Source organism: Panthera onca, chromosome E1 (assembly GCF_046562875.1).
Source record: "Panthera onca isolate mPanOnc1 chromosome E1, mPanOnc1 haplotype 2, whole genome shotgun sequence".
Taxonomy (NCBI): Eukaryota; Metazoa; Chordata; class Mammalia; order Carnivora; family Felidae; genus Panthera; species Panthera onca.
Window position 1 is genome coordinate 44,626,049 of NC_138352.1, and position 27,958 is coordinate 44,654,006.

The 27,958-nt window shown below is 37.5% G+C and overlaps 1 protein-coding gene across 4 annotated transcripts in view; it reads left to right on the top strand.

Moving 5' to 3' along the window:
* The first annotated feature begins 69 nt into the window (after positions 1-69).
* The window catches only part of SKA2 (spindle and kinetochore associated complex subunit 2), a 49,784-nt gene continuing 21,895 nt past the window's right edge, over positions 70-27,958 (top strand). For 2 of the 4 annotated variants that reach the window (XM_078437367.2, XM_078437366.2), the window contains exons 1-2: positions 222-582; positions 23,642-23,728. In XM_078437367.2, coding sequence (XP_078293493.2) covers positions 239-582; positions 23,642-23,728 — 431 coding nt within the window. In that variant the 5' untranslated portion in view covers positions 222-238. Of the gene's footprint in view, positions 192-221; positions 583-23,641; positions 23,729-27,958 lie in introns of those variants that run through there. The other 2 variants (XM_078437368.2, XM_060647772.3) reach the window with 2 other exon arrangements.

A 27,958-nucleotide genomic window follows, 5' to 3' on the forward strand; every position in this document is an offset into this window, starting at 1 on the left:
GAGGGGCGTTACTTAGTCGCCAATGGGCGGGCACCAGTGAAGAAGGGGAACCAATGAGCGTGAGACGTTGAGTGACAGCTGTCCAATAGGCACTCTCAGTGCTAGCACGGTTTGCGGCTTAAGCACTGCCGCGGTCTGAGGAATGTCAACTATTCAACATGGAGGCGGAGGTCGATAAGCTGGAACTGATGGTGAGTGTAAAATAAAGGAGATCTACTGGGTAGCTTATTTCTCTCGGATGGCCTCCAAGGTGGGATGCAATTTCGAGTCGCCTGAAACCCTGGGCGGCAGAAGCTGGACCAGATTCAAGTTCCCTCCTCTTGTATCAAAGGGAGTTGCAGCCGCCTGGTCTCTTTTAACCGCCGCGGGGGAAGGGGTTACATCCGGGAAACTCGTGAGGGAAATGGCGGGAGATGCTGAGGTAGCTGGGCCTTTGGAATTCCTTGTTCCGTGCCCTAACCTTTCCGCCCCTCAAGGAACTGTGGCTCGTGCAGGCAGCGTTTTTTGCATTTCTCCCCAAAAGACCCTAACCGCTCCAAGAAGGGGAGAGGTCGTTCACACTCAAAGAAAGGGGGATGGAAGGTGAGGTGGGGAATAAACCGAGGGGGGCGGAGAGAAATCCCATTAGGGCAGAGCCGTTCACGTTCTTCAAGGCGGGTTGAGAAAGTCTGAGAAAGGTTCTAGACTCGCGTGTACAACTTCTTAGCGGTCGAGGAAGCTCCAAGGCCAATATATGTTTGGATCGAAGGTGGTAGCCCTTGGGTGGGGGAAAGGTGTGAGCGATGGGGACCTGAACCTCGAGCTCCTTTCTTGGAGCGCGGGAGGAATTGGGACAAGGAAGGTACCCTGCTTTCGAGTTGCCGAATTTCATTCATTTATGAAAGTAGGGGGCGCGGGCGAATAATTGGAAAGGATTCAGGCGGCTGCTTGGCCTGCTCCGGGGCGCCAAGCTGAAGGGCTGTCCTAGTTTTTTTCTATGGATCCTTTACTGACTTGTTCTCTTTATTCCCTCTCTCCCATTCTTAGACTACCAGCTAGATCGCCCGCGCTTTTTTCTTCTTAGTTCCCCTTGTTCTATCTTCAGCCCTTACCCCGTCCCTGCATTACTATGTTTGAATTGGGCTGGCTTTCTTTAAAATGAGGAATTTGGAGGACGCGCCCATCATTGAGCTCCTGTCGGTTTTTTGTTAAAGAAAAATAACAATTAATTCAAAAAGCTCAAATCTTTACTCTCCGTCTCAAACCGCCCGTCCCCCCTCCCCCGCCCTCCCATACCCTGGCATTACAATTTAGATATCATTTGTGTCAGCGTTGCTCTCTCCAAGTTGAACCTTAGGTCACTTAGCATCTACACTTGTAGTGATCCTGGAAGAAACTGAGTCCCATACCCTGATTCCCACCTCCAGAAAATGTGAGAGCTTGATATATCTTATTATTTTCTCCTGATGTATTAATGAATTGTAGCGGCTCTCCTATACAAATTCGACTTGAAGTTTTACAGTTGATTCTAACAATTTTGAGTTTTAATTTTCTTTGTGGGAGTAGGGGGGAATGGGGTGGGAGGGAATAGCAGTGAAGAAGGAAGAAGTTTTTGCCGCTTTCCAAACCTGTAATAATGAACTTTCAGTTCAGAGTTTTGGTTTTTTTAATCACGAAATGCCTTTAAACCAACAAAAGAACCAAAAATATGTCAAGTATCCTAGTTTGATTCTGTCAACCGGCATAAATGTTTAACACCATCTTGCCCTTTTACCCATTCTGAATTTCTCCCTCCAGATGGAGATTTCTGCCTAATTGTAAGATGCTAAATGATACTAATTCTGCTTTTAACAGTTTTCCTCCTCCCTTAAGTTGACTGTTTATTTTTGAGGTACCAATTAAGGTTTTTTTGACTGCATGAGAGTCAGTATTCTCACAGGACTTTTTTTTTTAGATTGAACACAATTTTTATTTATTTAATTATCATTATTATTATTATTTTTTGAGATAGAGCGAGAGAGAGCGAGAGAGAGCGAGCGAGAGAGAGAGAGAGAGAGAGAGAGAGAGGGAGAGAGAGGGAATGAGCGGGGGAGGGGCAGAGAGGGAGGGAGACAGAATCCCAAGCAGGCTCCAGGCTCCGAGCTGTCAGCACATGGGGCTCTAACTCTCAAACTGTGAGATCGTGACTTCAGCTGAAGTCCGACGCTTATCCCACTGAGCCACCCAGGCGCCCCCTCTTTTTCCTTTTTAAATGTTTAGATTGAACACAATTTAAGGGGAAAATGATTAAGTGTACATCTTGAAAAAAGTAGATTTTAGAAAACTATGAGGTAGCCAGGCTCTTAAACTTTTAAGTGTTTGAATGATTGGGTAGTTTTTAAAAATTCTTTTTAAGAGGTGAAGAGAAGAAAGCAGGTCTTCTTAAATTACTTGCAAGTAACCTAGTGGTAGCCTTCCCCTCCCCCCACTTCCAGTTATTAGTTTGTTTCCATAATCGTTAGAGTTTAAAAAATGTATTTGAACTATTACAGTTTTGTTATCACTGCTTTTTATTGATTGAATAGTAAAAGATGGTGCATCTCATCTTCAGATTTGCCATGTGCTATATCTATGAACTGGTTTATTTTCTAAGATTAGAAAGAAATGATTTCCTGTACAATCCTCTGAGTTTTGGTTCTACCTTACTTGAATAAAGGATTTGTTGAGGAACTAATTTTGAAAATTTATTAAATCAGGGGCCCCTGGGTGGCTCAGTCAGTTAAGCATCTGAGTTTGGCTCAGGGCATGATCTAATGGTTCTGGGTTGGAGCCCCACCTCTGGCTCTGTGCTGACAGCTAAGGAGCCTGGAGCCTGCTTCAGATTCTGTATCTCCCTCTCTCTCTGCCCCTCCCCCACTCACTCTTTCTCTTTCAAAAAATAAATATTAAAAAAAATTTATAAAAAGAAAAGAAAATTTAGTAAGTGAAAGAGAATGCGTATTATTGAACTTTGAAAATAAAGTATTCTCACTTTGTAGATAGCCTGATCCTCTTATTTTAAAAATATTTCATATTTTTCTCATTTGGATTAATTTCTAATTCAGAAAATTAAACATTTCACTCTTAAATACTTCTATTTATTTATTTATGAATACTTTCCTTAAAACTTGATCCTTGGCTAGCAGAGTTGAACTGTTCTAATACGTGAGTTGTATGGCCTAGGATTTGAGGTCTAGTCATTCATGTTCCAGTTGTCCTGAATTTGAGTTCATTTCTAACTCAAATTAGGAGGTTCAATCTAACCAAGTAGCTGATTTAAAGAAAGATTAGTGACAATGGAAAGTATTTTTGCATCAATCAACATTATTAATGGAGGAATAAACTCATTGTAGTGTTATCTTTGTTCTCTTTTTCCCTTTCACGTACTGATTGAGTGATATTTGTCCACTGTTCTTTTGTGGTACCATTGTGCACAAAAGTACAATGTTATACTATCATAATATTTCTATTTCTGGGCTTACATCTGACTTTTGAATGGTGTCTTACCAGTTAAAAGGATAGGATGGTGATAATTGGCTTGAATCCAAGAAAACCGGATTCTTAAAATTTCAGAACCTCCTCCTGTACCATATATTATTTTCTCCTTGATTTTTCTGTTGGAAGGAAATGGAGATGATTTCCTGTATTTAAGATCTTTAGGGGCTAACTGAAATTTTATTTATTTATTGATTGATTTATAAAAATACGTTATTTTTAATTTTACGGACAGAGAGTGCAGGGGAGAGGGGCAGAGGGGGTGGGGAGAAAGAGAGAGAGAAAATCTCAAACATGCTCCACGCTCAGCATAGAACCTGACGGGCTTGATCCCATGACCCCGGGCTCATGACCAGAGCTGAAATCAAGAGTTGGACACTCAACCAACTGAGCCACCCAGACGGCACTATTTATATATTTTTTTAAAGTTTATTTATTGCTTTAGAAAGACAGAGCATGTGTGTACATGTGCACAAGTGGGGAAGGGGCAGAGAGAGAGAGAGAGAGAGAGAGAGAATTGCCAACAGGCTCTGTGCTTTCAGGGTGCAGCCCAACTCCAGGCTTGATTCCATGAACTGTGAGATCATGACTTAAGCTGAAATTAAGATTCAGATGCTTAACTGGCTGAGCCACCCAGGCGCCCCAGGGGTTAACTGAAATTTTAAAATCCCCTTCCATAGTATTCTATTAGGAAGTCTTGTTTAGGAGACGTTAATTCCCTGGAAATCTGTAAACTCTTGAGATAAAAAGCCATAAGATGGTTATAGCTTTTTATTTCTTTTTTTTTTATTTAAAAAATTTTTTTTTAACATTTATTTATTTTTGAGACAGGGAGAGACAGAGCATGAACAGGGGAGGGTCAGAGAGAGGGAGACACAGAATCTGAAATAGGCTCCAGGCTCTGAGCTGTCAGCACAGAGCCCCACACGGGGCTCGAACTCATGGATCACGAGATCATGACCTGAGCTGAAGTCGGCCGCTTAACCGACTGAGCCACCTAGGCGCCCCAGTTATAGCTTTTTAGTATGTAATGTAGTTTAGATTCAAGAAACATAGATTGGGTATTTAGAGATTGAGAAACTTATTTTACTTTTCATTTGTTTTCTCTGATATTCTTCTTTTTTTTAAGTTTGTTTGTTTGTTTGTTTCTTTATTTAGAGAGAGAGCACATGAGCAGGACTGGGGCAGAGAGAGGGAGAAAGAGAGACTCCCAAGCAGACTCCACACTGCCAGCACAAAGCCCAATGTGGCTTTGAACCCACAAACAGTGAGATCATGACCCAAGCCAAAGTTAAAAGCTGGACGCTCAACTGACTGAGCCACCCAGGTGCCCCTGTTTTCTCTGATATTCTTAATCATTTGCTATGGGGAGCTAACCAACAGGTCTCAAGAACAGTAATCTTTTTCACAACTTTGCTTTGGTAGTAATTATAACTGGTTTTGTTAATACCAGTCCTAACGTTTCAACAATACCCATGTTAATAACTTCTAAAGCTTAGGACGTATTTACACAATTCCTTTCTACAGATTTCTGTTGAATATTAATCATAGGTCAGTCATCAGAAAACTAGTATTTTGATATTTAGATTCAATTCTTTTTAACATTGATATACATATTCTTAGGTTTGGGGTGTCTTCTGTACAAAATAGCAGCCCTTCTTTAAATTCTTTTCACACTGAAGCTTCAACTGATGCAAGATGCTTTTGTGTTCCTTTCCTACCAATTTCTGCTAACGAATGCTCTGACTTTATTGCACTACTGTACTTTACAGCTAGCAGTGCAATAGTATTGTCAAAGCATCTGAAAGCAGAATGCACACCAGAATTTTGATTCTTGCCTTACATCTTTCTTCATTATCTGTGAGTAATTTATTACAACCTTTGTTACTAAAAAGTATATAATTTTATTACCCAAAGTGTATGTTTTAGAAAGTCATAACTTGAAGAAAAAAATTTTTTTAACTAAAAGCTCACTGTCATAATGCATTATGAAACACACTGACATAATACTTATTATAGCTAGAGTTGTTATGGCTTGTTTAAATGAGTAGTTCTTTGTATTTTGCTTCTTTCTATCACAGATTTGGATAGGTTCTGGCAAATCTTTTTTTTTTTTTTTTTGAGTTTTAAGGTGAATTAGTAAGTGATGAAAACAATCTCTGCTGTATATTTCATATGATAACTTGCCCCGAATCTTATTTGGTATTAATTTTGTGTACTATGTAGTTTGTACTTGAATTTAAAACTTGAGAATGCTTGTTTTAAAGTTCTTTTTTGCAATAATGAAATATAATAAAGTATACATTCATTACTTTTTTTGTAATTGATTTTGAGATATAACTTACATACAATAAAACTTTCCAAATTTAGTTGTACAATTTGATGAGTTTTGACAAATGTGAACAGTCATGTAACCACCACCACAGACAGTACAGAAAGAACATTTCTATCACCTGACGTTTCCTGCCCCTTTGTAGTCAACCTCCTCCCCTCAAACTTTCTGACAATCATTGATCTCTAGTTTTGCCTTTTCTAGAAATTCACATAAGTTGAATCATTTATAACTTGCAGTTTTTTGTGCCTGGCTTCTTGCACTTAACACAATAAGATTCATCCATGTTGTTGTACATATTAGTAGTTGGATCATTTTCATTGCTGCGTAGTATTCCATTGCTATAGATTTACAAATTGTTTATCCATTTACTAGATTATGGATTTTGGGATGTTTGTAGGTTTTGCCTATTATGAATAAAGTTGTTGTGGTATTTATATATTGTGGTATAAGTCTTTGGACATAATGTTTTTTGTAATGTTTGGACGTAATGTTTTTGTTTCTCTGGGGTAGTGTGATAAAGTATATGCTTCATCTCATAAGAAATTGCTGAAATCTTTACCAAAGCTGTGATTTAGGGTTCCAGTTTCACCACATCTTTACCAACATTTGGTATCTTGGTATTGTCAGTCTTCTTCATTTTAGCTATTCTAGTAGTTGTGTAGTGGTATCTCATTAGTTTAAATTTGCATTTCCAGAATGGCTAATGATATTGAACATCTTTTCATGTGCTTGTTTGCAGTTGATATATCTTCTCTAGTGAAATATCTGTTGAAATCTTTGAATCAGTTTTCAAATTGAAATGTTTGTCTTTTTAATTATTATAAGAGCCCTTTAATTTTCTCTGTTATTTACCCTCTCACATAAAAAATTTTGATGAAGTCCAATTTACACATTTATTCTTCTATGGATTATGGTTTCTGTGTTCTATCTCACAAATCTTTGCCTAACTCAAGGTCACAAATGTTTCTTTTTTATCTGTAGTTTTAGTTTTTACATTTAACTATTTGTATTTATTTATTAATGTTTACCTGTCTTTTTGAGAGGAAGAGAGACAGACAGAGTGTGAGTGGGGGAGGGGCAGAGAGAGAGGGAGACACAGAATCCAAAGCAGGCTCCAGGCTCTGAGCTGTCAGCACAGAGCCCAACATGGGGCTTGAACACACAAGCCATAAGATCATGACCTGAGCCGAAGTCAGACGCTTAACTGACTGAGCCACCCCGGTGCCATTTACTTTTTTTAAAAGTTTATTTTGAGAGAGAGAGACAGAGTTCCTGAGTGGGGGATGGGCAGTAAGAAACTGAGATAGAATCCCAAGCAGCCTCCACACTGTCAGCACAGAGCAGGATATGGGGCTTGAACCCACAAACTGTGAGATCGTGACCTGAGCCAAAGTGAAGAGTGGGACATTTAACCAACTGAGCCATCCAGGTGCCCCTAAGTTTCACATTTAGATCTCTGTCCATTTAGAGTTAATTTTTGTATGTGGTATAAAGTGAGAGTAGAAGTTCTTTTTTTTAATTTATTTTTCCATATGGATATTCCCTTGTTCTTTGTTGAAAAGATTATCATTTCCCCATTGAATTACCTTAGCTCCTTTGTACAAGTGTGTATGGGTTGGTTTACTTATTTTTGAACTATTTTGTTCCTTAATGTCATATCATACTGTCATGATTGCTGTAGCTTTATAGTAAGTCTTGAAATCATCTAATATAATGCCTCAGACTTTGCTCTTGTTTTCTAAAAATTTTAAATTATTTTGCATTTCAAATAAGTTTTTTTTTTTTTTTTTAAAATTTTTTTTTTTTTTTCCAACGTTTTTTTATTTATTTTTGGGACAGAGAGAGACAGAGCATGAACGGGGGAGGGGCAGAGAGAGAGAGGGAGACACAGAATCGGAAACAGGCTCCAGGCTCCGAGCCATCAGCCCAGCGCCTGACGCGGGGCTCAGAGCCTGACGCGGGGCTCGAACTCACGGACCGTGAGATCGTGACCTGGCTGAAGTCGGACGCTTAACCGACTGCGCCACCCAGGCGCCCCTCAAATAAGTTTTTTGTTTTGTTTTGTTTTGTTTTTTGTCAATTTCTACCAAAAAAGCCTGCTGGGATTTTGATTATGTTGAATTTAAAGAATAATTTGGGGGAGATTTGATATTTTAAGAATAATGAATTTTCTGATTAATTAACATTATCTCTCCATTTATTAGATCTTTTAAAATTTCTCTCTGGGGTACCTGGTTGACTTGGTCAGTTGGGCATCTATCTGACTCCTGATTTTGGGTCAGGTCATGAACTCATGATCATGAGATTGAGCCTGGTTGGGCTCTGCACTGCCAGTGCAGAGCCTGCTTGGGAATCTTGCTCTTCGTCTCCCTCTGCACCTCCCCTGTTTGCACCTGCACGTGCTCTCTCTCTCTCTCTCTCTCTCTCATTCTCTAAAAAATAATTCTCAACAGTGTTTTTTAGTTTTCAGTGTATAGGTCTTATTTATAAGTTTTTCATAACCTGTGGATTGTGACTTCTATTAGTGCTCTAGATCATAAAAATAGACCAAAACTGTTATAATGTGTATTGCAAATAAATTGAATTTCAGAAAAAAGTAAGCTATTTGTTAAACAAATGTCCTTAAAAGCTGGAAGAATGGATGCAAGAGGGAAGAAAGATAGTTGAGATATTATTAGGCATCATTTGGACATCATTTGGTAGGGGATGAAGAACATGACTGCTTTTGATAAAACCATTTTATTCCCAAATTTTGTATATAAAGTCTTTGAGTTACCTCCCTTGCCTCCAGTGTGGCTGTTTTCTTCTTTGGCATTCATTCATTCATTCATTCATTCATTTATTTAAAATGTTTATTCATTAAAAAAATTTATTTTAATGTTTTTATTTATTTTTGAGAGAGAGAGAGAGAGAGAGCAAGCAGGGTAGGGGCAGACAGAGACAGAGACACAGAATCTGAATCTGAAGCAGGCTCCAGGCTCTGAACTGTCAGCACAGAGCCTGACATGGGGCTGGAACCCATGAGCCATGAGATCATGACCTGAGCCAAAGTCAGATGCTTAACCAACTGAGCCACCAGGCATCCCCATTTTTTTTTTTTTTTTGTTTGTTTGTTTGTTTTTGAGAGAGAGAGGGTGAAAGTGAGCAAGGGGCAGAGAGAGAGGGAAAGACAGAGAGAATCCCATGAGGGGCAGAGGGAGAGAGAGCGAGAAAGAGAAGTGGGCCTCACCCTAAGTGGGACTCATGTTCACCTGAAGCAGGGCTCAAGCTCACCTGAAGCTGGGCTCAAGCTCAGCTGAGTTCACCCAATGCATGACTTGAACTCATGAATGGCGAGATCATGACCGAGCTGAAATCTAGAGTTGGGCTCTTAACCAACTGAGCCACTCAGACGCCTCTTAAACTGTATTTTTGATGTGAACACATCTTTGATTTAAAGAATAGGGTATGAGAGGTCATACGTATGAACCCATTTAAAATCAAGTGGGAAGTTTTCTTCTTCCTTGGAGCAAAGTAAAAGTTTTAAAACAAAAAAATCTTACATTTGTTACCCAAATATAATACAAAGTTTCAATATTAATATCTCCGATAAATAAAATTTATTCTTTAAAAAAATATTTTTTTGTTTATTTATTTTTGAGAGAGAGAGAGAGAAAGCATGAACAGGGCAGGGGCAGAGAGAGAGGGAGACACAGAATCCGAAGCAGGCTCCAGGCTCTGAGCTGTCAGCACAGAGCCTGGCATGGGGCTCAAACCCATGAACCGCAAGATCATGACCTCGAATGGTGAGATATCATGACCTGAGTAGAAGCTGGACACTTAACTGACTGAGCCACTCAGGAGCCACCAAATTTATTCTTAATTAGGCTTTTTTTTTTTTTTTTTAAGTTTATGTATTTTGAGAGAGAGAGAGAATCCCAAGCAGGCTCCTTGATGTCAGCTCAGAGCCCAACTTGGCTCTTGAACCCATGAACTGTGAAATCATAACCTGAGCTGTGATCAAGAGTAGGATGCTTGGGGCGCCTAGGTGGCGCAGTCGGTTAAGCGTCCGACTTCAGCCAGGTCACGATCTCACGGTCCGTGAGTTCGAGCCCCGTGTCGGGCTCTGGGCTGATGGCTCGGAGCCTGGAGCCTGTTTCCGATTCTGTGTCTCCCTCTCTCTCTGTCCCTCCCCCGTTCATGCTCTGTCTCTCTCTGTCCCAAAAATAAAATAAACGTTGAAAAAAAAAAAAATTAAAAAAAAAAAAAAAAAAAAAAAGAGTAGGATGCTTAATTGAGCATTAATTGATTAATGATTAAGCATTAATTGATGCTTAACTGAGCCACCCAGGCACCCCTTCAATTAGATTTTAAAAAGGTTATACTTCTAATTTGTCTCAATATATAACATTTTAGAATTTTTTTCAAGTTTATTTATTTAGAGAGAAAAAGAGAGAGCAGGAGGAGCAGAGAAAAAGGGAGAGTGAGAGAATTCAATATATAACATTTTATTTATGTATTTATTTGTTTTTTATTTTTTAAAAGATTTCTTTTTTTTAAAAAAAGTTTATTTTCGAGAGAGACAGTGTAAGTGAGCTTGGGCACGCAAGCAGGGGAGGGGCAGAGAGAGAGAGATAAAGAGAGAGAGAGACAGAGGATCCAAAGCAGGCTCTGTGCTGACAGCAGCGAGCCTGATGTGGGGCTCGAACTCATGAATTAGAGATCATGACGTGAACCGAAGTTGGATGTTCAACCAACTGAGCCACCCAGGTGCCCCAGTATGTAACACTTTAAAAGTTTGAATAAGTCAATCCTTGATTCTTTGACTCAATGTTTTTGTTCTCATTTTATCAATGAGGAAATAATCTCAGTTTTTGCTAAGATTTTCATTTAGTAAGGAGTGGCTGGCTGGCTCAGTCCCAGGAATGGGTGAGTCTTGATCTCAGGGTCATGATCGAGCCCCATTTTGCGTGCAGAGATTACTTAAATAAAAACTTAAAAAAAAAAAAAAAGATTTTCATGTAGTGACTGTAAAATATGCCTACATTATTAGAACAATTTATTTTTGTTAGGAAATGTGAGAGTTTCGTAACTTTTATAAATTCCTCCTTTCTCCACTTTATCTGCCTAATTGTAAATGATAGTACTTCATACTTTCAGTAAGTGTTACTAGGGCAGGCTAGTACTAAAGTATAACATATTAACATATTATGAAACTTATCTGAGAGACAGAGAAATTAAATACATTGAGACAGATGCCATGATGGGACAAGTAAATACCAGGTTCTGTGGGGGGCACATTGGAAGGAGGTACCTAAGGGCACCTGGCTGTCTCAGTCAGAGGAGCCTGCAACACTTAATCTTGGGGGTGTGAGTTTGAGCTCCACGTTGTTGGTTGTAGAGATTACATAAATAAATAAAATTAAAAAAAAAAAAGGAAAGAAAGCAGAGGAGAAAATTTATTAAAAAAAAGAAAAAAGAAAAGAAAAGAGGCACCTAATCTGGGGAAGCCTTCTTGTTAGAGGTAAAATTTAATCTGAGACTTCAACGATGAGCTGGTATTAGCCAGTGAAGGAAACGGTAAATGTTTCAGGCAAAGGAAGCAGTGCATGTGAAAGGCTAGAGATGAGAGGTGTTACCCGACTGGGGGAAACTACCAGTGGGTCAGCAGTGTTGAAAAGGGGAGCAGTAAGGTTGAGATGAAGAACCCATTATATCAATATTGTAGCTAATTTAAGTTGAAAACTTCTACCACACTGTTTTTCTTTATTATGTTCCTAAACATTTTATATATTTATGTTCTGTGGTAATCATGAACCTATGTTCTTTAATTAAACAAATCTTTATATACATACACTTCAGGTTTTGGGTAAACTATAGGGAAATTTAACTTTTTTTTTTTTTTGAAATTTAACTTCTGATTCTGTCATTGTGTATGGATTTTTGTGTTCTACATGCTTCATTGCCCTGTTTATTTCATGTAAGATAGCATAAACGAGAAGTCTAAAAAAAATAACTGAAAGGAATGTTTATCTGAATATTCTTGTAATAATACCATGTCTATCATTTACATGTACCACAGTGACCTACTCTGGTTTTTTCTTTCCCCCAAAGAAAATAGTAGTATTCTAGTAAAGTGAATGATTCACCCCAATTCTTTACTCTTCTGTGGATCCATATTCTATTGTGGTTTTTGTTGAGATATAATTGACATATATCATTATATTAACTTCAGATGTACAAAATAGTGATTCAGTATGTGTATATATTGTGAAATGATCACAGTAAGTCTAGTTAAACTCCATTACCACACATAGTTATATATTTTTCTACTTTTTTACTTATTTAAATTTTTCACAAGGCTTTAAGATCTACTCTCATCAACTTTCGAACATACGATACAATATTAACTATAGTCACCATACTGTACATTACATACCCCTGACTTACTTATTTTGTAACTGGAAGATTGTACCTGTGTCCGCATGATTTCGTGATGGGCAAAGTACATTTCCCTGCTTCTGGATGTGCTGTGGCCAGTGACATATGGATAGAGTGGACAGTGTGCCAACTCTGAATTTGAAAGGCTTTGTGTATTTTTGCTAACCCTGTTATCTCCATGAGAAGAATTATCTTCTGGTTCAAAGAGTATGAGAGACACCTGGCAATAGAACTGCAATGAGAGCCACCAAACTCAGCCTAACCTAGAGCACCAGATTCCAGCCAAGTTGCACTTGAAATCAGGAGTTGGACGCTTGAATGACTGAGCCACCCAGGCACCCCAGAAATCAGTGATTTTAAAAAACAGCGTGGATATTTGGCACGATGAATTCAGTGTGGCTGAGGTTGTAAGATGTGAGGCACTGATGAAGAGCATGTTATTGTCATCTTGTGAAAAATTACACTAAAAGTTGGGATCAATTCTACAGGCATTGGAAACCCCAATGATCTTTTCTTTTTTTAAATAAAGATTTTTTTGGGGGCGCCTGGGTGGCGCAGTCGGTTAAGCGTCCGACTTCAGCCAGGTCACGATCTCGCGTCCGTGAGTTCGAGCCCTGCGTCGGGCTCTGGGCTGATGGCTCGGAGCCTGGAGCCTGTTTCCGATTCTGTGTCTCCCTCTCTCTCTGCCCTTCCCCCGTTCATGCTATGTCTCTCTCTGTCCCAAAAATAAATAAAAAACGTTGAAAAAAAAAATAAAGATTTTTTTTTAAGTAATCTCTATCCAACATGGAGCTCAAACCTATAACCCCGAGATCAAGAGTCACACCCTACCAACTGATCTAGCCAGGTGCCCCAACCCTGATGATTTTTTTTTTACCATTTAATTTGATTTATTATTTTTTTTAATTTACATCCAAGTTAGCATATAGGGCAACAATGATTTCAGGAGTAGATTCCTTTTTTTTTTTAAATGTTTATTTATTTATTTATTTTATTTTTGAGACAGAGGGAGACAGCATGAGTGGCGGAGGGTCAAAGAGAGAGAGGGAGACATAGAATTCAAAACAGGCTCCAGGCTTTGAGCTGTCAGCACAGAGCCCGATGTGGGGTTCGGACCCACGAACCGTGAGATCATAACCTGAGCTGAAGTTGGACGCTCAACCGGCTGAGCCACCCAGGTGCCCCAGGAGTAGATTCCTTAATGTCCCTTATCCATTTAGCCCATTCCCCCCCCCCCCAACCCCTCCAGTACCCTCTGTTTTCCATATTTAAGAGTCTCTTATGTTTTTGTCCCCCTTCCTGTTTTTATATTATTTTTGCTTCCCTTCCCTTATGTTCATCTGTTTTGTATCTTCAAGTCCTCATATGAGTGAAGTCATATGATATTTGTCTTTCTCTGACTGACTAATTTCATTTAGCATAATACCCTCTAGTTCCATCCACGTAGTTGTGAATGGCAGGATTTCATTCTTTTTCATTGTTGAGTAATACTCCAGTGTGTGTGTGTGTGTGTGTGTGTGTGTGTGTGCGCGCGCCACATTTTCTTTATCCATTCATCCATCAGTGGATATTTGGGTTCTTTCCATACTTTGGCTATTATTGATAGAGCTGCTATAAACATTGGGGTGTATGTGTCCCTTTGAAACAGCATACCTGTATCCCTTGGATAAATACCTAGTAGTGCAATTGCTGGGTTGTAGGGTAGTTCTATTTTTAATTTTTTGAAGAACCTCCATACTGTTTTCCAGAGTGGCTGCACCAGTTTGCATTACCACCAGCAGTGCAAAAGAAATCCTCTTTCTCTGCATCCTCGCCAGCATCTGTTGTTGCCTGAGTGGTTAATGTTAGCCATTCTGACAGGTGTGAGGTGGTACCTCAGTGTGGTTTTCATTTGTATTCCCCTGACAATGAGTGATGTGGAGCATTTTTTTCATGTGTCAGTTGGCCATCTGGATGTCTTCTTTGGAGAAGTGTCTATTCATGTCTTTTGCCCATTTCTTCACTGGATTATTTGCTTTTTGGGTGTTGAGTTTGATAAGTTCTTTTTAGATTTTGGATACTAACCCTTTATCTGATATGTCGTTTGTAAATATCCTCTCCCATTCCATTGGTTGCCTTTTAGTTTTGCTGGTTGTTTCCTTTGCTGTGCAGAAGCTTTTTATTTTGATGAGGTCCCAAGAGTTCATTTTTGTTTTAGTTGTCCCTTGCCTCTGGAGACCTGTTGAGTAAGAAGTTGCTGAGGCCAGGTCAAAGACGTTTTTGCCTGCTTTCTCCTCTAGGATTTTAATGTCTTCCTGTCTTAGGTTTAAGTCTTTCATCCATTTTGAGTTTATTTTTGTGTCTGGTGTAAGAAAGTGGTCCAGGTTTATTTTTCTGCATGTCATTGTCCAGTTTTCCCAGCACCACTTGCTGAAGAGACTGTCTTTATTCTACTGGATATTCTTTCCTGCTTTGTCAAAGATGAGTTGGCCATATGTTTGTGGGTCCATTTCTGGGTTCTCTATTCTGTTCCATTGATCTGAGTGCCTTTTCTTGTGCCAGTACCATACTGTCTTGATGATTACAGCTTTGTAATACAGCTTGAAGTCCTCAACCCAATGATTTTTTTTTTTAACGTTTATTTATTATTGAGAGACAGAGAGACAGAGAGACAGAGCATGAACATGGGAGGGGCAGAGAGAGGGGGAGACATAGAGTCTGAGGCAGTCTCCAGGCTCTGAGCAAGCTGTCAGCACAGAGCCTGACGCAGGGCTCAAACTCACAAACTGAGATCATGACCTGAGCTGAAGTCGGATGCTCGACCAACTGTGCCACCCAGGTACCTCACCCCAATGATCTTTAAGTAAAGAGTGGCTTAGTACAGAATGCCCTTAAACGCAAAAAAAAATTTGCTTTTGGGGCACCTGGGTGGCTCAGTTGATTGTGTCCAAGTCTTGATTTAGGCTCAGGTCATGATCACAGGGTCATAGGATTGAGCCCTGCATTAGGCTCCCCACTCAGCATGGAGCCTGCTTAAAGATTCTCTCTCTCTCTCTCTCTCTCTCTCTGCACCTCTCCCCTGCTCATGTGCGTGCTCCCTCTCTAAAAAAAAAAACTGCTTTAAATAATTTTTATGCATGTAATATATGTTCATTGTAATTTATTAGAAGACAGATATGCGAAATGAAAAACACCCTTCAATTCTATGACTATTAAGACATAGGTAAAATAGGTATTTTTTTGTAGGTATATCTTTTGGACTATTGTTTTTCTAAACCAAGTTTGTTAAATATATTTTGAAAATCTGGCCCTGTAGTCCATTATGTGTCCATAGAACAATTAACACAAATAATCTAGGATTCTGAAAGCTTTAAAAAAGTTAAATAGACTACCTTCAACTGATAAAACCAATCTTTTATAGGCAAGGGCTTGCGTATGTGTACTACCCTAATAATTGTAGGGTAGTACAATAACAGTAATAATAATAATAATAATAATAATAATGGTAATAATTATAAGCCTACATATTGGAACCTGATGAACTTGGAGCTTCTGCTCACTTTCTTCTGCTTTGATGTTACTATTTGCTGGAAATAACATGTCTGCAACTTGGTGCTTGTGCATATTAGTGCTTATCAGTTTTAGACATGCATTGGCATGTGTTTGTTCTATTTGGAAGAGACTGGATAATCAAGTCTCCAGCAGAAATATACAAAAAACAATTGTGATTTTGTATACATTAGAGGTGGCCCTCAACTTGTTGAGAACTTGAAATATTTCTTCTTAAAATAGGCTTTAGATGGTGGTTGGGTTCCCATGCTGTTTGTTCTTTCAAAGTAATGAATGTTCTTTCATCTTCCTTTTTGTCATTGAACATTTGGTTGTATATTAAAAACTCAGGGATATAAAAAGGAAGGCAGGGCTTTTTCCATCAAGACAATTGAAATCAAGTGGTGATGCTACTGAGCAAATGATTATAATATAATAAATGAAATGGTAAGCTGGAGCCATGAATAAAAGAAAATGAGGGTAGATAAAGGTGTTTCAAAATCTGCATTGGAGAGAGGGGTGCATTCATTAAGTATTAGATTCTTTGGGAAAAAAAAAACAACCCAAAACAAAAAATATTGGATTCTTTGGTTGATAATATAACCTAGATCTGGAAGTATTACAATGCCAGTTCTCCCATTAAATAATGTTTCTAAGTTAAATGTATTTCTTTTTTAAAAATTTTCAATGTTTATTTTTGAGAGAGAGAGACAGAGAGAGTGAGTGGGGGGGGGGGGGTGGGCAGAGAGAGAGAGGGAGACAGAATCTGAAGCAGGCTCCAGGCTCTGTGCTGACAGCTCAGAGCTTGAACTCATGAACCATGAGCTCCTGACCCGAGCTGAAGTCAGATGCTCAACCGACTGCACTACCCAGGTGCCCCTGTAAAATGTATTTTTAAGCCTAGCTACTGAGTCTAGAATGTACCTCTACCAACTCCTCTCATCTCAGACAAGACTGCCATATTTCTTCCTTTTCCTGTAATTTGATGCTGTTGAGACAAACTCATAAGCCGATGTGTTTGCTTTTTTACAGCACTGGTCCTTTTAAAAGGGAGCTCTATTGCGGTAGTAAGAATCTATAGGTTGTTTGTAAAAGGAAGTTTTTTTAACTTGGTCTGCAGTTCTTTCCTCCTTGCCGTTGAGTGGTATGTAATGCAGTGTGCCATTTACTTTAAAGCCTTAAGCCAATTATAATAAAACTAGTATAACAATATTATATGTTTATGAAATTTGTAGCATATTGTAAAATTCAAAGTTATTTCCTAAACTATTCCTTTTTCCATTTTTTTAAGTATCTTCCTTACAGTCCCAGTCTGTTTCCAAGGATATTCAAATGGCAGAATGTAATTTGGCTGTCTTTGGGGCTTTAATATTGATCTCAATGGACTTTTCCCAGCTAAATTGCATATTTTATTTATCACTCTCAGGATGGGTATAAAAATTTCCACTTATTTTTGTTTCTGATTTAGAAGAAAACTGGCTTCTGAAAATATGAATGTCTTGTGTGTTTTTTCTTTAAAGCACTGGTTTTTTATTTTAAATATTATAATGTTCCTAAGAATAACATCACTTAAAGGTAAATAAAGAGTAACCTCACACTGCTTCTCAGCCTTTTGGCTAAGGTGGAGTGTAAAGAGTAACCTCACTGTTTACAAGGCTTTAAGAGACTAATTTAAAACTGACAAGGGCTAGTGAATGATGTTTAGCAGTATCAATTTGCTCCATTAATCAGACACTAATGAATTTTGGAGACTATATTAATTGGTCAGGAAATTTCCTACCATGTGACTAAAAAGTTTTCCTTTTATGACCAGATCCTAGAACCCTATCGATATTGTCTCTGCTGTGTAAATAGCTCTGAGTAGTGCAATATTGCTTATAGGGTTTTGGTGTTTGGGAAGAACAATGGGCAGGTTGCAGAAACTATGTAGCTGAAACTGAAGCAACATTCATCTTTGTTTAGGAAGAAACCAAATAGTAGAAGCTAATTCTTAATATAAACCTTAAATCTGAAACTCAAATGTCGATTTTTAATGTCTTAGGAGGAAATTTATCTTCTAAATTTTAACATTTTGATAAATTAAAAGGGTTTATTTATAGAATTATGAAATAATAGAATGATAGTGTTGAAGGGGACCTTAGATTTCCAACTCTCATTTAATAGAAGAGACCCAGAGAGATGGAAGACTTACTTAGGGCCACATAGCTTGTTAGGGATAACAGGGTTAGAACTTTTACCATGTATCTCAATCCTTTTCTTTTTCCTGGACCATACGACTAGATTGTGTTCAGAGGGAATTTTTATAAATTTATTTTATTTATTTATTATTTTTTTTAAGTTTATTTATTTTGAGAGAGCAAGTAAGCACGAGCAGGGCAGGGGCAGAGAGAGGGAGAGAGAGAATCCCAAGCAGGCTCTGTGCTGTCAGGGTGGGGCCCACGAACTGCGAGATCATGACCTGAACCAAAATCAAGAGTACTGACACTTAATTAACTGAGCCACCCAGGTGCCCCCAGAGGGAGTTTTTTAATAGGCTAACCAGTGATAGATTTGAAACTGAAAAAAACCCAAACTTTAAACTTTAACTTTAGGTAAAGTCTTTACATTTGTCCCCCATCTATGTGACTTTTATTGGCTTTAATGTTATGTATATCACATATAGACTTTGGTTCAACTGCTTAAAAAACATACTAATGAAAATACAACTAGAGGCAAATCACTTAGATTTTTTTATTTTTAAATGTTTATTTTTGAGAGAGAGAGCACACATATGTGTGCACCTGAGCAGGGGAGGGGCAGAGAGATTGGGGGATAGAGGATCTGAAGCAGGCTCTGTGCTGACAGCTGAGATCCCCATCCTGGGGCTCGGACTCACAAACAGAACTGTGAGATCATCACCTGAGCCAAAGTTGGGCGATAACCCACTGAGCCACCCAGGCGCCCTAGACTATTTCTTCATTTATAAAATGAAGAGTTCAAATCAGTGAATCTTGAACAATTGCATTGGTATCCTTTTCTTTTTTGTTCCCTGCTTATTCCCTAGCCCACTGATTCACTAATGAGTAAATACTTGCCCTGTGTATTATCACAAAATATTCTGTTCAATTCTTCATAGAGGATTACATTCTACTTTCAAGCTGTTTTCCCATTCTACTTTCAAGCTTTTTCTTTTAAAAAGTTTTTAATTGTGATAAAATATATATAACAAAATTTACCATTTTATCAATTTTAAGTTTACAGTTCAGTGGTATTAAGTACATTCTTATTGTTGCATAACCATTACCACCATGCATTTCCAGAACGTCTTCATTTTTCCTAACTGAAACTCTGTACCCATTGAACGATAACTCCCCATTCCCTCCTCCCCTTGTCTTTGAAAGTCTGTTTACAATTCTGTGTAACTTCTGAAATATTTTTCAAATAGAAATGTGGGTACATTACTCAAGGTGGGGGTGGGAATTTTAAAAAATCTTTTTAAAGCAGAAGTAAGTATACATAGCAGCTAGGGGGAGGAAGAGGTGGGAAATCCTGATTTTTAGCATTTGCCAGTTTCCCTGGTGTAAATATTTACACCTTGACCGATTTCAAACTACCAGCATGATGTCATTGAAAGTGGATTTGGGAGGACATGCACAGTAGTAGCACATGATACAGTATTTTCACTATGTACATATGATAGATCTCAAGAGCATATATAATAGTAATATATAGTAAAATAACTAGGAAGTTATGGTTTTTTAGTATGTATTTATTTTTAATAATTTATTTAGTGGTACATTTATAGAATTTAAATTTTAGTTATACCTGTGTTTAACAATTGTGGTTTGCAAACAGTTTTGAAAATTTAGCTGAGTTTATCATATCATTGATTGGAAGCACCCTCTTTGGTATCTTATTAAAATGTAAGTTACTTAAAAGCAGGAACCACTTATTGTTGATACAGTTCGATGATTTTATTTTATATTTTTTAAAAGTTTATTTATTTATTTTGAGAGAGGGAAAGTGCAGTAGAGAGAGAATCCCTAGCAGCCTCAATGCTGTCAGCACAGAGCCCGACTTGGGACTCCATCTCACAAATGGAGAGATCATGACTTGAGCTGAAATCAAGAGTTGCACACTTAACCGACTGAGCCACGCAGGTGCCCCATTTTGATGATTTTAATAAATAGTGGACCTCAAGGTATTACAGGAAGCCATAGCTAAAACTGCTGTCTTGAAAAGAAAACATTGTTAAATGGTCTTTGAGATTCTGCTGGTTAAACTTTAAGCAGAACTAAAATATCAAATTGAAAACCACCACATCTGTTTAAGAATTTCCATTTCATAAACAAGTTAAAAGTCTCCTAGAGTAAATTTTTTTTTTTTTTTTTTTTTTTTTTTTAGTTCCAATGTAGTTAACATATAGTTTTATATTACTTTCAGGTGTAAAATACAGTGATTCAATAGTTCCATATATTACTCAGTGCTCATAAAGATAAGGGTACTCTTAATCCCCTTCACATATTTCACCTATCCCCCCCACATCCCCTCTGTTTGCTCTCTGTGGTTAAGTGTTTTTTGGTTTCTCTCTGTCTTCCTTTTTCCTTTGTTCATTTTTTTTGTTTCTTAAATAATACATATGAGTGAAATCATATGGTATTTTTCTTTCTCTGACTGGCTTATTTCACTAGATACTCTCTAGTTCTATCTATATTGTTGGAAATGGCTAGATTTCATTCTTTTTAATTGCCCAATAGTATTCCATTATGTATGTGTGTGTATGTGTATATATATCACATATTCTTTATCCATTCATTTATCAGTGGACACTTGGGCTGATTCCATAGTTTGGCTATTGTAAATAATGCTACAATAAACATCAGGGTGAATATATCTCCTTGAATTAATGTTTTTGTATTCTTTGGGTAAATATTCAGTAGTGCAATTACTGGATCGTAAGGTAGTTCTAATTTTAACTTTTTGAGGAACCTCTATACTATTTTCCACAGTGGCTGCACCAGTTTGCATTCGTACCAAGACTGCATAAGCGTTCCTTTTTCTCTACGTCCTTACCAAACTTGCTGTTTCTTGAGTTTTTTATTTTAGCTATTCTGACAGGTGTGAACTGATCTCTCACTGTGGTTTTGATTTGCATTTCCCTGATGATGAGTGATGTTGAACATCTTTTCATGTGTCTGTTGGCCATCTATATATCTTTGGAGAAATATCTGTTCATGTCTTCTGCCCATTTTTTGATTGGATTATTTGTTTTTTGGGGTGTTGAGGTGTGGCAGTTCTTTACATATTTTGGATATTAACCCTTTATCAGATATGTCTTTTGCAATATCTTCTCCCATTCAGTAGGTTGAAAGATTCTGCCTTGAGGTGACCCTGGAGCCACAAATCCCATAATTCTTAGAATTCTGTGATAACTTAAAAGTTTTAGAAACTTTTATTTAAAATTATGCTTTAAGGGTATCTGGCTGGCTCAGTTGGTGAAACATGTGACTCTTGGTCTCAGGGTTGTGAGTTTGAGCCCCACATTGGGTGTAGAGATTACTTAAAAATAAAATCTTTTAAAAAATAAAATTATGCTTTAGACTGTTATATAATGCCTTGAACTATATATAAAGCCATGGGAGTGTAGTCTTTTTCAATCATTAAACAAATCAGGTCTTGAATGCTTTGAGTCTTTGTTAATTGGATTTGCCCTCTCCCTTGTCCCTTTCCCTTTCCCCATATTTTCCATCCACATGTTATATAGGTTAGTAAGTTTTTTTTTTTTTTTAATGTAAAGGAAAAGTTAATCCCCAAGCATATTTCAATATGGGAAATTATGCCAACAGGAATTTTCTTTATATACATACACACATGCATATGTAGTAATTAGTAATCTGCTTAATGAAATCTAATCATTGTACAATTTAATCATAACATCTAATCTGGCAAGTGTATAAGCAAATAAAAAACTTTCATTTTTGGAAAACACTTAAAAAATTTTTTTTCAACGTTTATTTATTTTTGAGAGACAGAGACAGAGTGTGAGTGGGGGAGGGTCAGAGAGAGAAGGAGACACAGAATCTGAAGCAGGATTCAGACTCTGAGCTGTCAGCACAGAGCCCGATGTGGGGCTTGAACTCATGAACCATGAGATCATGACCTGAGCCGAAGTCTGACACTTAACTGGTGGACACTTAACCACCCAGGTGCCCCTGAAAAACATTTTAAGTATAGGTTTTAATTAACAACTTCTATATTTGTTTTTCTGATTCATAGCAACTCCCTGCTGTTAGAGATGGAAATCAGATACAGATTCTTAGAAAAAAATTAAAAACAAAAACTGACTTTCTCTTTTTCTTCTATTTCTATTCCAAAAGGTTTCGGTTATAAAGATAGAATTTTGGTAATTACAAAGTATTCCATTCAAATTTAGGCCAATAATGAGAGAAATTATTAGTGATAGAAGCTTTAGTGTATTTCTGATACTCTGTTCAATTTGACAGTTCTGACCTTAGAAGCATTTTAACTTCTGAGACCCATTTTATTTTACTCCACATTCCAAAGTAGAACTCTCAGTTTACCTTTTTTTATAACAAAAATATCTGTACATCATTTCTCATTAGACCTGATGACTACTTTTAACAGTTTTTGTTGGCTTTTGTTCTTTCCACTAAGGCTTCAAAATATGAAGAACCAATCTTTAGTCCAGAGCCTAACCCCTTGGTAAGGTCTGAACCTTCTCCCCAAAGCAGTCTTCTTGGTTGTAGCCTAGGAATGGGAGACTATTCCTGAAAAAAACATGTTTTGCCTTTCAGAGTAAACTCAAAGGATCCTGGTTGTTTCCCTGATAAATTCAAGACAGCACATGCTTTAAGATTATATAAAAGAAGCACAATTTCCAAAAATTAAGAATACTTTATATTTATACCACATTTAGAGATAGACCACTTTTAACACTCTGATCTATATGCTTCCCAACTTTTCTATATGTACGCACACATGTATTTTACAGCCTGTGCTAGTTTTCCCCTTTTTTCTCTCCCTTAGAGATTTACTGCAGATCAAGGACCCATGCTGGGACTCAGGTTCAGTAAACTGGGGTTATTGAGACTACTACTCCTGTACTATATGTAGCCTTTTCTTGTATAATTTATGTCTCTTTAAGGTGTCTAATTTTGGTCTGTGTGGCAAACACTCATAGTTCATTGTTTAATGGGGTTGCAGATGATGGTAACATTGCAGGTATCCCTGAAAATAAATTTGTTGTGTGTTTTAACTTGAACATTTCCTACCAGAGTTAGAAAAACAGTACCTAACTGATGAGAGTGTCACTGATCTTGGGAATTTTGGAAACTGTTGTTAGTTCTTGTGTTAATATGTGACAGTGGTTACTTAGTGTCTTAATTTTAGCTCTAAATCTAAGAGAGATGCATAGAGAAACAACTTTCAAAATGTTAACTAGTTTTTAAATTTTTTATTGTATTTTTTTTTTTTAACGTTTATTTATTTTTGAGACAGAGAGAGACAGAGCATGAACGGGGGAGGTTCAGAGAGAGGGAGACACAGAATCTGAAACAGGCTCCAGGCTCCGAGCTGTCAGCACAGAGCCCGACGCGGGGCTGGAACTCACGGACCGCGAGATCATGACCTGAGCCGAAGTCGGCCGCTTAACCGACTGAGCCACCCAGGCGCCCCTAGTTTTTAAATTTTTAATAGAAGCATGGGTATTATAAATGATGGAGGTTTTATATACTTATTTCCATATTTCTAAAATTAGTATATTTCATATTGAAATGCTAAAAAAATGTAAATATAAAAGAATAGTTAACAGTTATGTTTATTAGTATGTCTTTTGGTTCACAAAAAATGATTTATGCTGATCTCTAGTTCCAGAAAGCTGACTCTGATCTGGATTACATTCAATACAGGCTGGAATATGAAATCAAGACGAATCATCCTGATACAGCAGGCAAGGTAATCTGCAAAAGAAATATATTTTTAACAGATTATTTTATTAAAAGATTTTCTGATAGTATTTCTAATAGCAGTATAATTTAAATTATTAAGTAATAAATTTATAGAACCTTAAAATATTTTTGTGTTGGAAACTTGATCACAGCATACCAGAGAGATTATACCCATAGTCAAGGAAATTTGTGGCTCTTATTTATTTATTTATTTATTTACTTACTTACTTACTTACTTACTTATTTATTTATTTTGAGAGAGAGAGAGAAAGAATCCCATGAGGGCAGAGAGAGTGAAAGAGAGAGAGAGGGAGAGAGAGAAACCCGAAGCGGGGCTCAAGCTTACCTGGTGCAGGACTCGAGCTCACCTGATATGGGGCTCAAACTCAAGAACTGTGAGACCATGACCTGAGCCAAAGTTGGATGCTTAACTGACTGAGCCACGCAGGTGCCCTGGCTACTTTTTTTTAACCCTTAACCAAGAATTATTGAATCCAAAGGTACCAACTACTGTGGAAGCCTCTGAAATTCTGAGAGTATAGTTATCTCTAGAGTAGTGGTTAAATAAGAAAGGAGAAACCATGGCAGTCACGATACTCTCTGAGGAAGATGATGATGTACTATAAATTTGTTAAATGAACTGTGATTTTTGCATAAAATTATGTACTTAGTTATTCTAAGTTTAGATTGATTAGAAATATTAACTCTGTTTATATACCATAAAATTATAACTATGTGTCCACATGCCGATGGAGATATAAACAATTATTTTAAAGTAGTTTTTTTTTTTTTTTTTTAAGTTTATATTAGAGAGAGAGAGAGAGAGAGAGCACAAGTGGGGAATGGGCATAGAGAGGGAGAGAGAGAGAATCCCAAGCAGGCTTTGTACTACCAGTCAGAGCCCCATGCAGGGCTGGAACCCATGAACCCCGAGATCATGACCTGAGCTGAAGTTGGACGCTTAACCCACTGAGCCACCCAGGCACTCTAAGGAGATAGTTTTTAAGCATTGTCTGTTAACATTAATTGACCACTTATAATGTTTCTCTCTGACAGCACTTGCCAACAGACAAGAAATATCATATAATTTTGAAAAAAATTTTTATACAATTAGGAATTATTTTGAATTGGGTGGAAGTGCAAATTAAAATAACACTTCTTTTTATTCCCCCCCCCCCCCCCCCATAAAAACCCATTGTTTTATTAAAGTTAGTTGACACAGAATGTTACATTAGTTTCAGGTGTACAACATAGTGAGTGGACAACTCTATACGTTATGCTATCTATGCTCAACACAACTGTAGCTACTACCATCTCTTACCATACAACACTATAACAGTATCATCGATTTATATTCCCTATGCTGTACATTTCATCCTGTGACTTATTCATTCCATAACTAGAAGCTTCTACCACCCACTCCCTTCATCCGTTTTGTCCATCCCATCATCCTTCTCCCCTCTGGCAACTGCCAGTTTGTTCTCTGTATTTATGATTGTTTCTGCTTTGTTTGTTTGTTCATTTGTTTTGTTTTTTGGTTTCTACATATAAGCAAAATCATATGGTATTTGTCTTTCTCTGTCTGACTTATTTTCACTTAGCATAATACCTTTTTGTCCCAACATGTTGTTCCAAATGACAAGCTCTCATTCGTTGTTTTTAATTTTTTTTAACGTTTATTTATTTTTGAGACAGAGAGAGACAGAGCATGAACAGGGGAGGGGCAGAGAGAGAGGGAGAAACAGAATCTGAAACAGGCTCCAGGCTCTGAGGGGTCAGCACAGAGCCCAATGTGGGGCTCGAACTCACGGACCGTGAGATCATGACCTGAGCCGAAGTCAGACGCTTAACCGACCGAGCCACCCAGGCGCCCCTCTCATTCGTTTTTATGATTGGGTAATATTCCATCATACATATATACCACATTTTCTTTATATTCATCTAACACATAGGTTGCTTCTATATCTTTGCTATTGTAAAGTAATGCTGTAATAAACATAGGTGTGCATGTATCTTTTCCAATTAGCCTTTTTGTTTTCTTTAGTGTGTGTGTGTCTGTGTCTGTGTGTGTATTCTCTTTGGGTAAATACTAAATAGTAGTGGAATTAACTGGATTATATGGTATTTTCATTTTCAATTTTCTGAGGAACCTCCATACTATTTTCCACAGTGGCTGCACCAATTTGCATTCCCACTGACAGTGCATAAAAGTTCCGTTTTCTCTACATTCTCATCACTTATTATTTCTTGTCTTTTTTGGTACTAGCCATTTGATAGGTATAAGGTGTTATTTTGTTGCAGTTTTGATTTGCATTTCTCTGATGATTAGTGATATAGAGCATCTTTTCATGTATCTGTTGGCCATCTGTATGTCTTCTTTGGAAAACTATCTATTTAGGTCCTCTGCCATTTTTTTGTTTTTGTTTTTGTTTTTGTTTTTGTTATCAAGTTTCTTTATTGCCTTTTTATTTATACCTGTCCCCTGTCTTACCTGTTTTTATTATTAATGACATTGACTTTTTAATTAAAGAATCTAGGCCTGTTGTCTTATAAATTAGTCTGTAATTTTGATTTTTCTGATTATTTACTTGTGAATAGATTCCGTTTGGATATTTTCATCAGAATACAATAGGTAATATTGTTAACATCACATTGTATCATATCCAGAGATATGTTAAGATTGATAATTTGATTAAGATGTCTCCTGTCATGTTCATACATTATTAAAAAATACTTTGAGAGTTTGTTGATATCCTGTTCATCCATTGGCTATAGAACCCAGTGATGATATCTGCCTGAATAAATTATATCAGTGATTGCAAAAAAGTGATTTTGTAATTCTCTCACTAATTGTGTATTTTTTACCCAGTATTCTTCTGTGAAAATAAAATTTCACTGTCCCCTCCTTTCTTTCCTTTCCTATGGACTTGGAAACTTGTTTTTGTTCAATATATCAATAACTATTGTAAACACCATTGCTTTTAATACTTCAATTCCTGTTCCCTCCTTTCTTTCCTTTACAATGGACTTGGAAACTTGTTTTTGTTCAATAAATCAATAACTATTGTAAACACCATTGCTTTTAATACTTCAATTCCTCAAAGTTGTCCAGTGGGGAGGACCCCTCATGCCTCCTCAATCAGTCTTTGTGCACTTTTTTGCTTTCTGGTGCATTAAGTCACATTGTACCTTCTATCCAAACCATTACCAATACTTCCTTCAAAGAAATTAGTTCCTTTTACAGGGAAATGAAGTTTAGAAACCAAGAATTGTCCCAATTCTCTTGCATATTGGAGAAATCATTTTACTTATGTGAATTTTTCATTTGTCATTTACTTCCCGCACTTCTTTTCTGCTGTTTTGTAGTATCTAAAGAAAGGTCATGTGTTAGGCCTTTTTGAATATCATGTTTTTTAATGAGGCTGTTATATTTGGTTATGCAATTTGCTCAAGAATATTGTGCAGGAGGCACTGGTGCTAGTAAATTATAGCTTTAATTCCAGCAATCACTTTGAGAATTTTTTAAGCCTGCTGTGTTCCTGTGCCAGTGGGTTATCTTCTTGCAACTTCTGTTGTTTCCTCTTCAGAGGAAGAAGATGCTTCCGGCAACAGATGGACATGGCTCAAAGAGAAAGCATGTAGCTCATAAGTCTTCATCTGTTTATTGATCTCTGTTCTTCCAACTTTGTTTAGCAGCCTGTTTGTCTGGATTAAGAGTCTATATCAGACAAAATAAAGATGACACCTCTAACTTTTCCTCGCTCTTCTGTAGCAAAGAAGAGGCCCCAACATAGGCATTACCAGCTTTCCCTGTGGCTACCCTTACTCCATTTCTCAGTCTTTCTTGTTATTATTATTATTTTTTAATATGAAATTTATTGTCAAATTGGTTTCCATACAACACCCAGTGCTCATCCCAACAAGGTGCCCTCCTCAGTACCCCTCACCCACCCTCCCCTCCCTCCCATCCCCCATCAACCATTGGTTTGTTCACAGTTTTTAAGTTGTCTCTTATGTTTTGGCTCCCTCCCTCTCTAACCTTTTTTTTTTTTTTTTTTTCCTTCCCCTCCACCATGGTGTTCAGTTAAGTTTCTCAGGATCCACATAAGAGTGAAAACATATGGTATCTGTCTTTCTCTGTATGGCTTATTTCACTTAGCATAACACTCTCCAGTTCCATCCACGTTGCTACAAAGGGCCATATTTCATTCTTTCTCATTGTCAACTAGTATTCCAT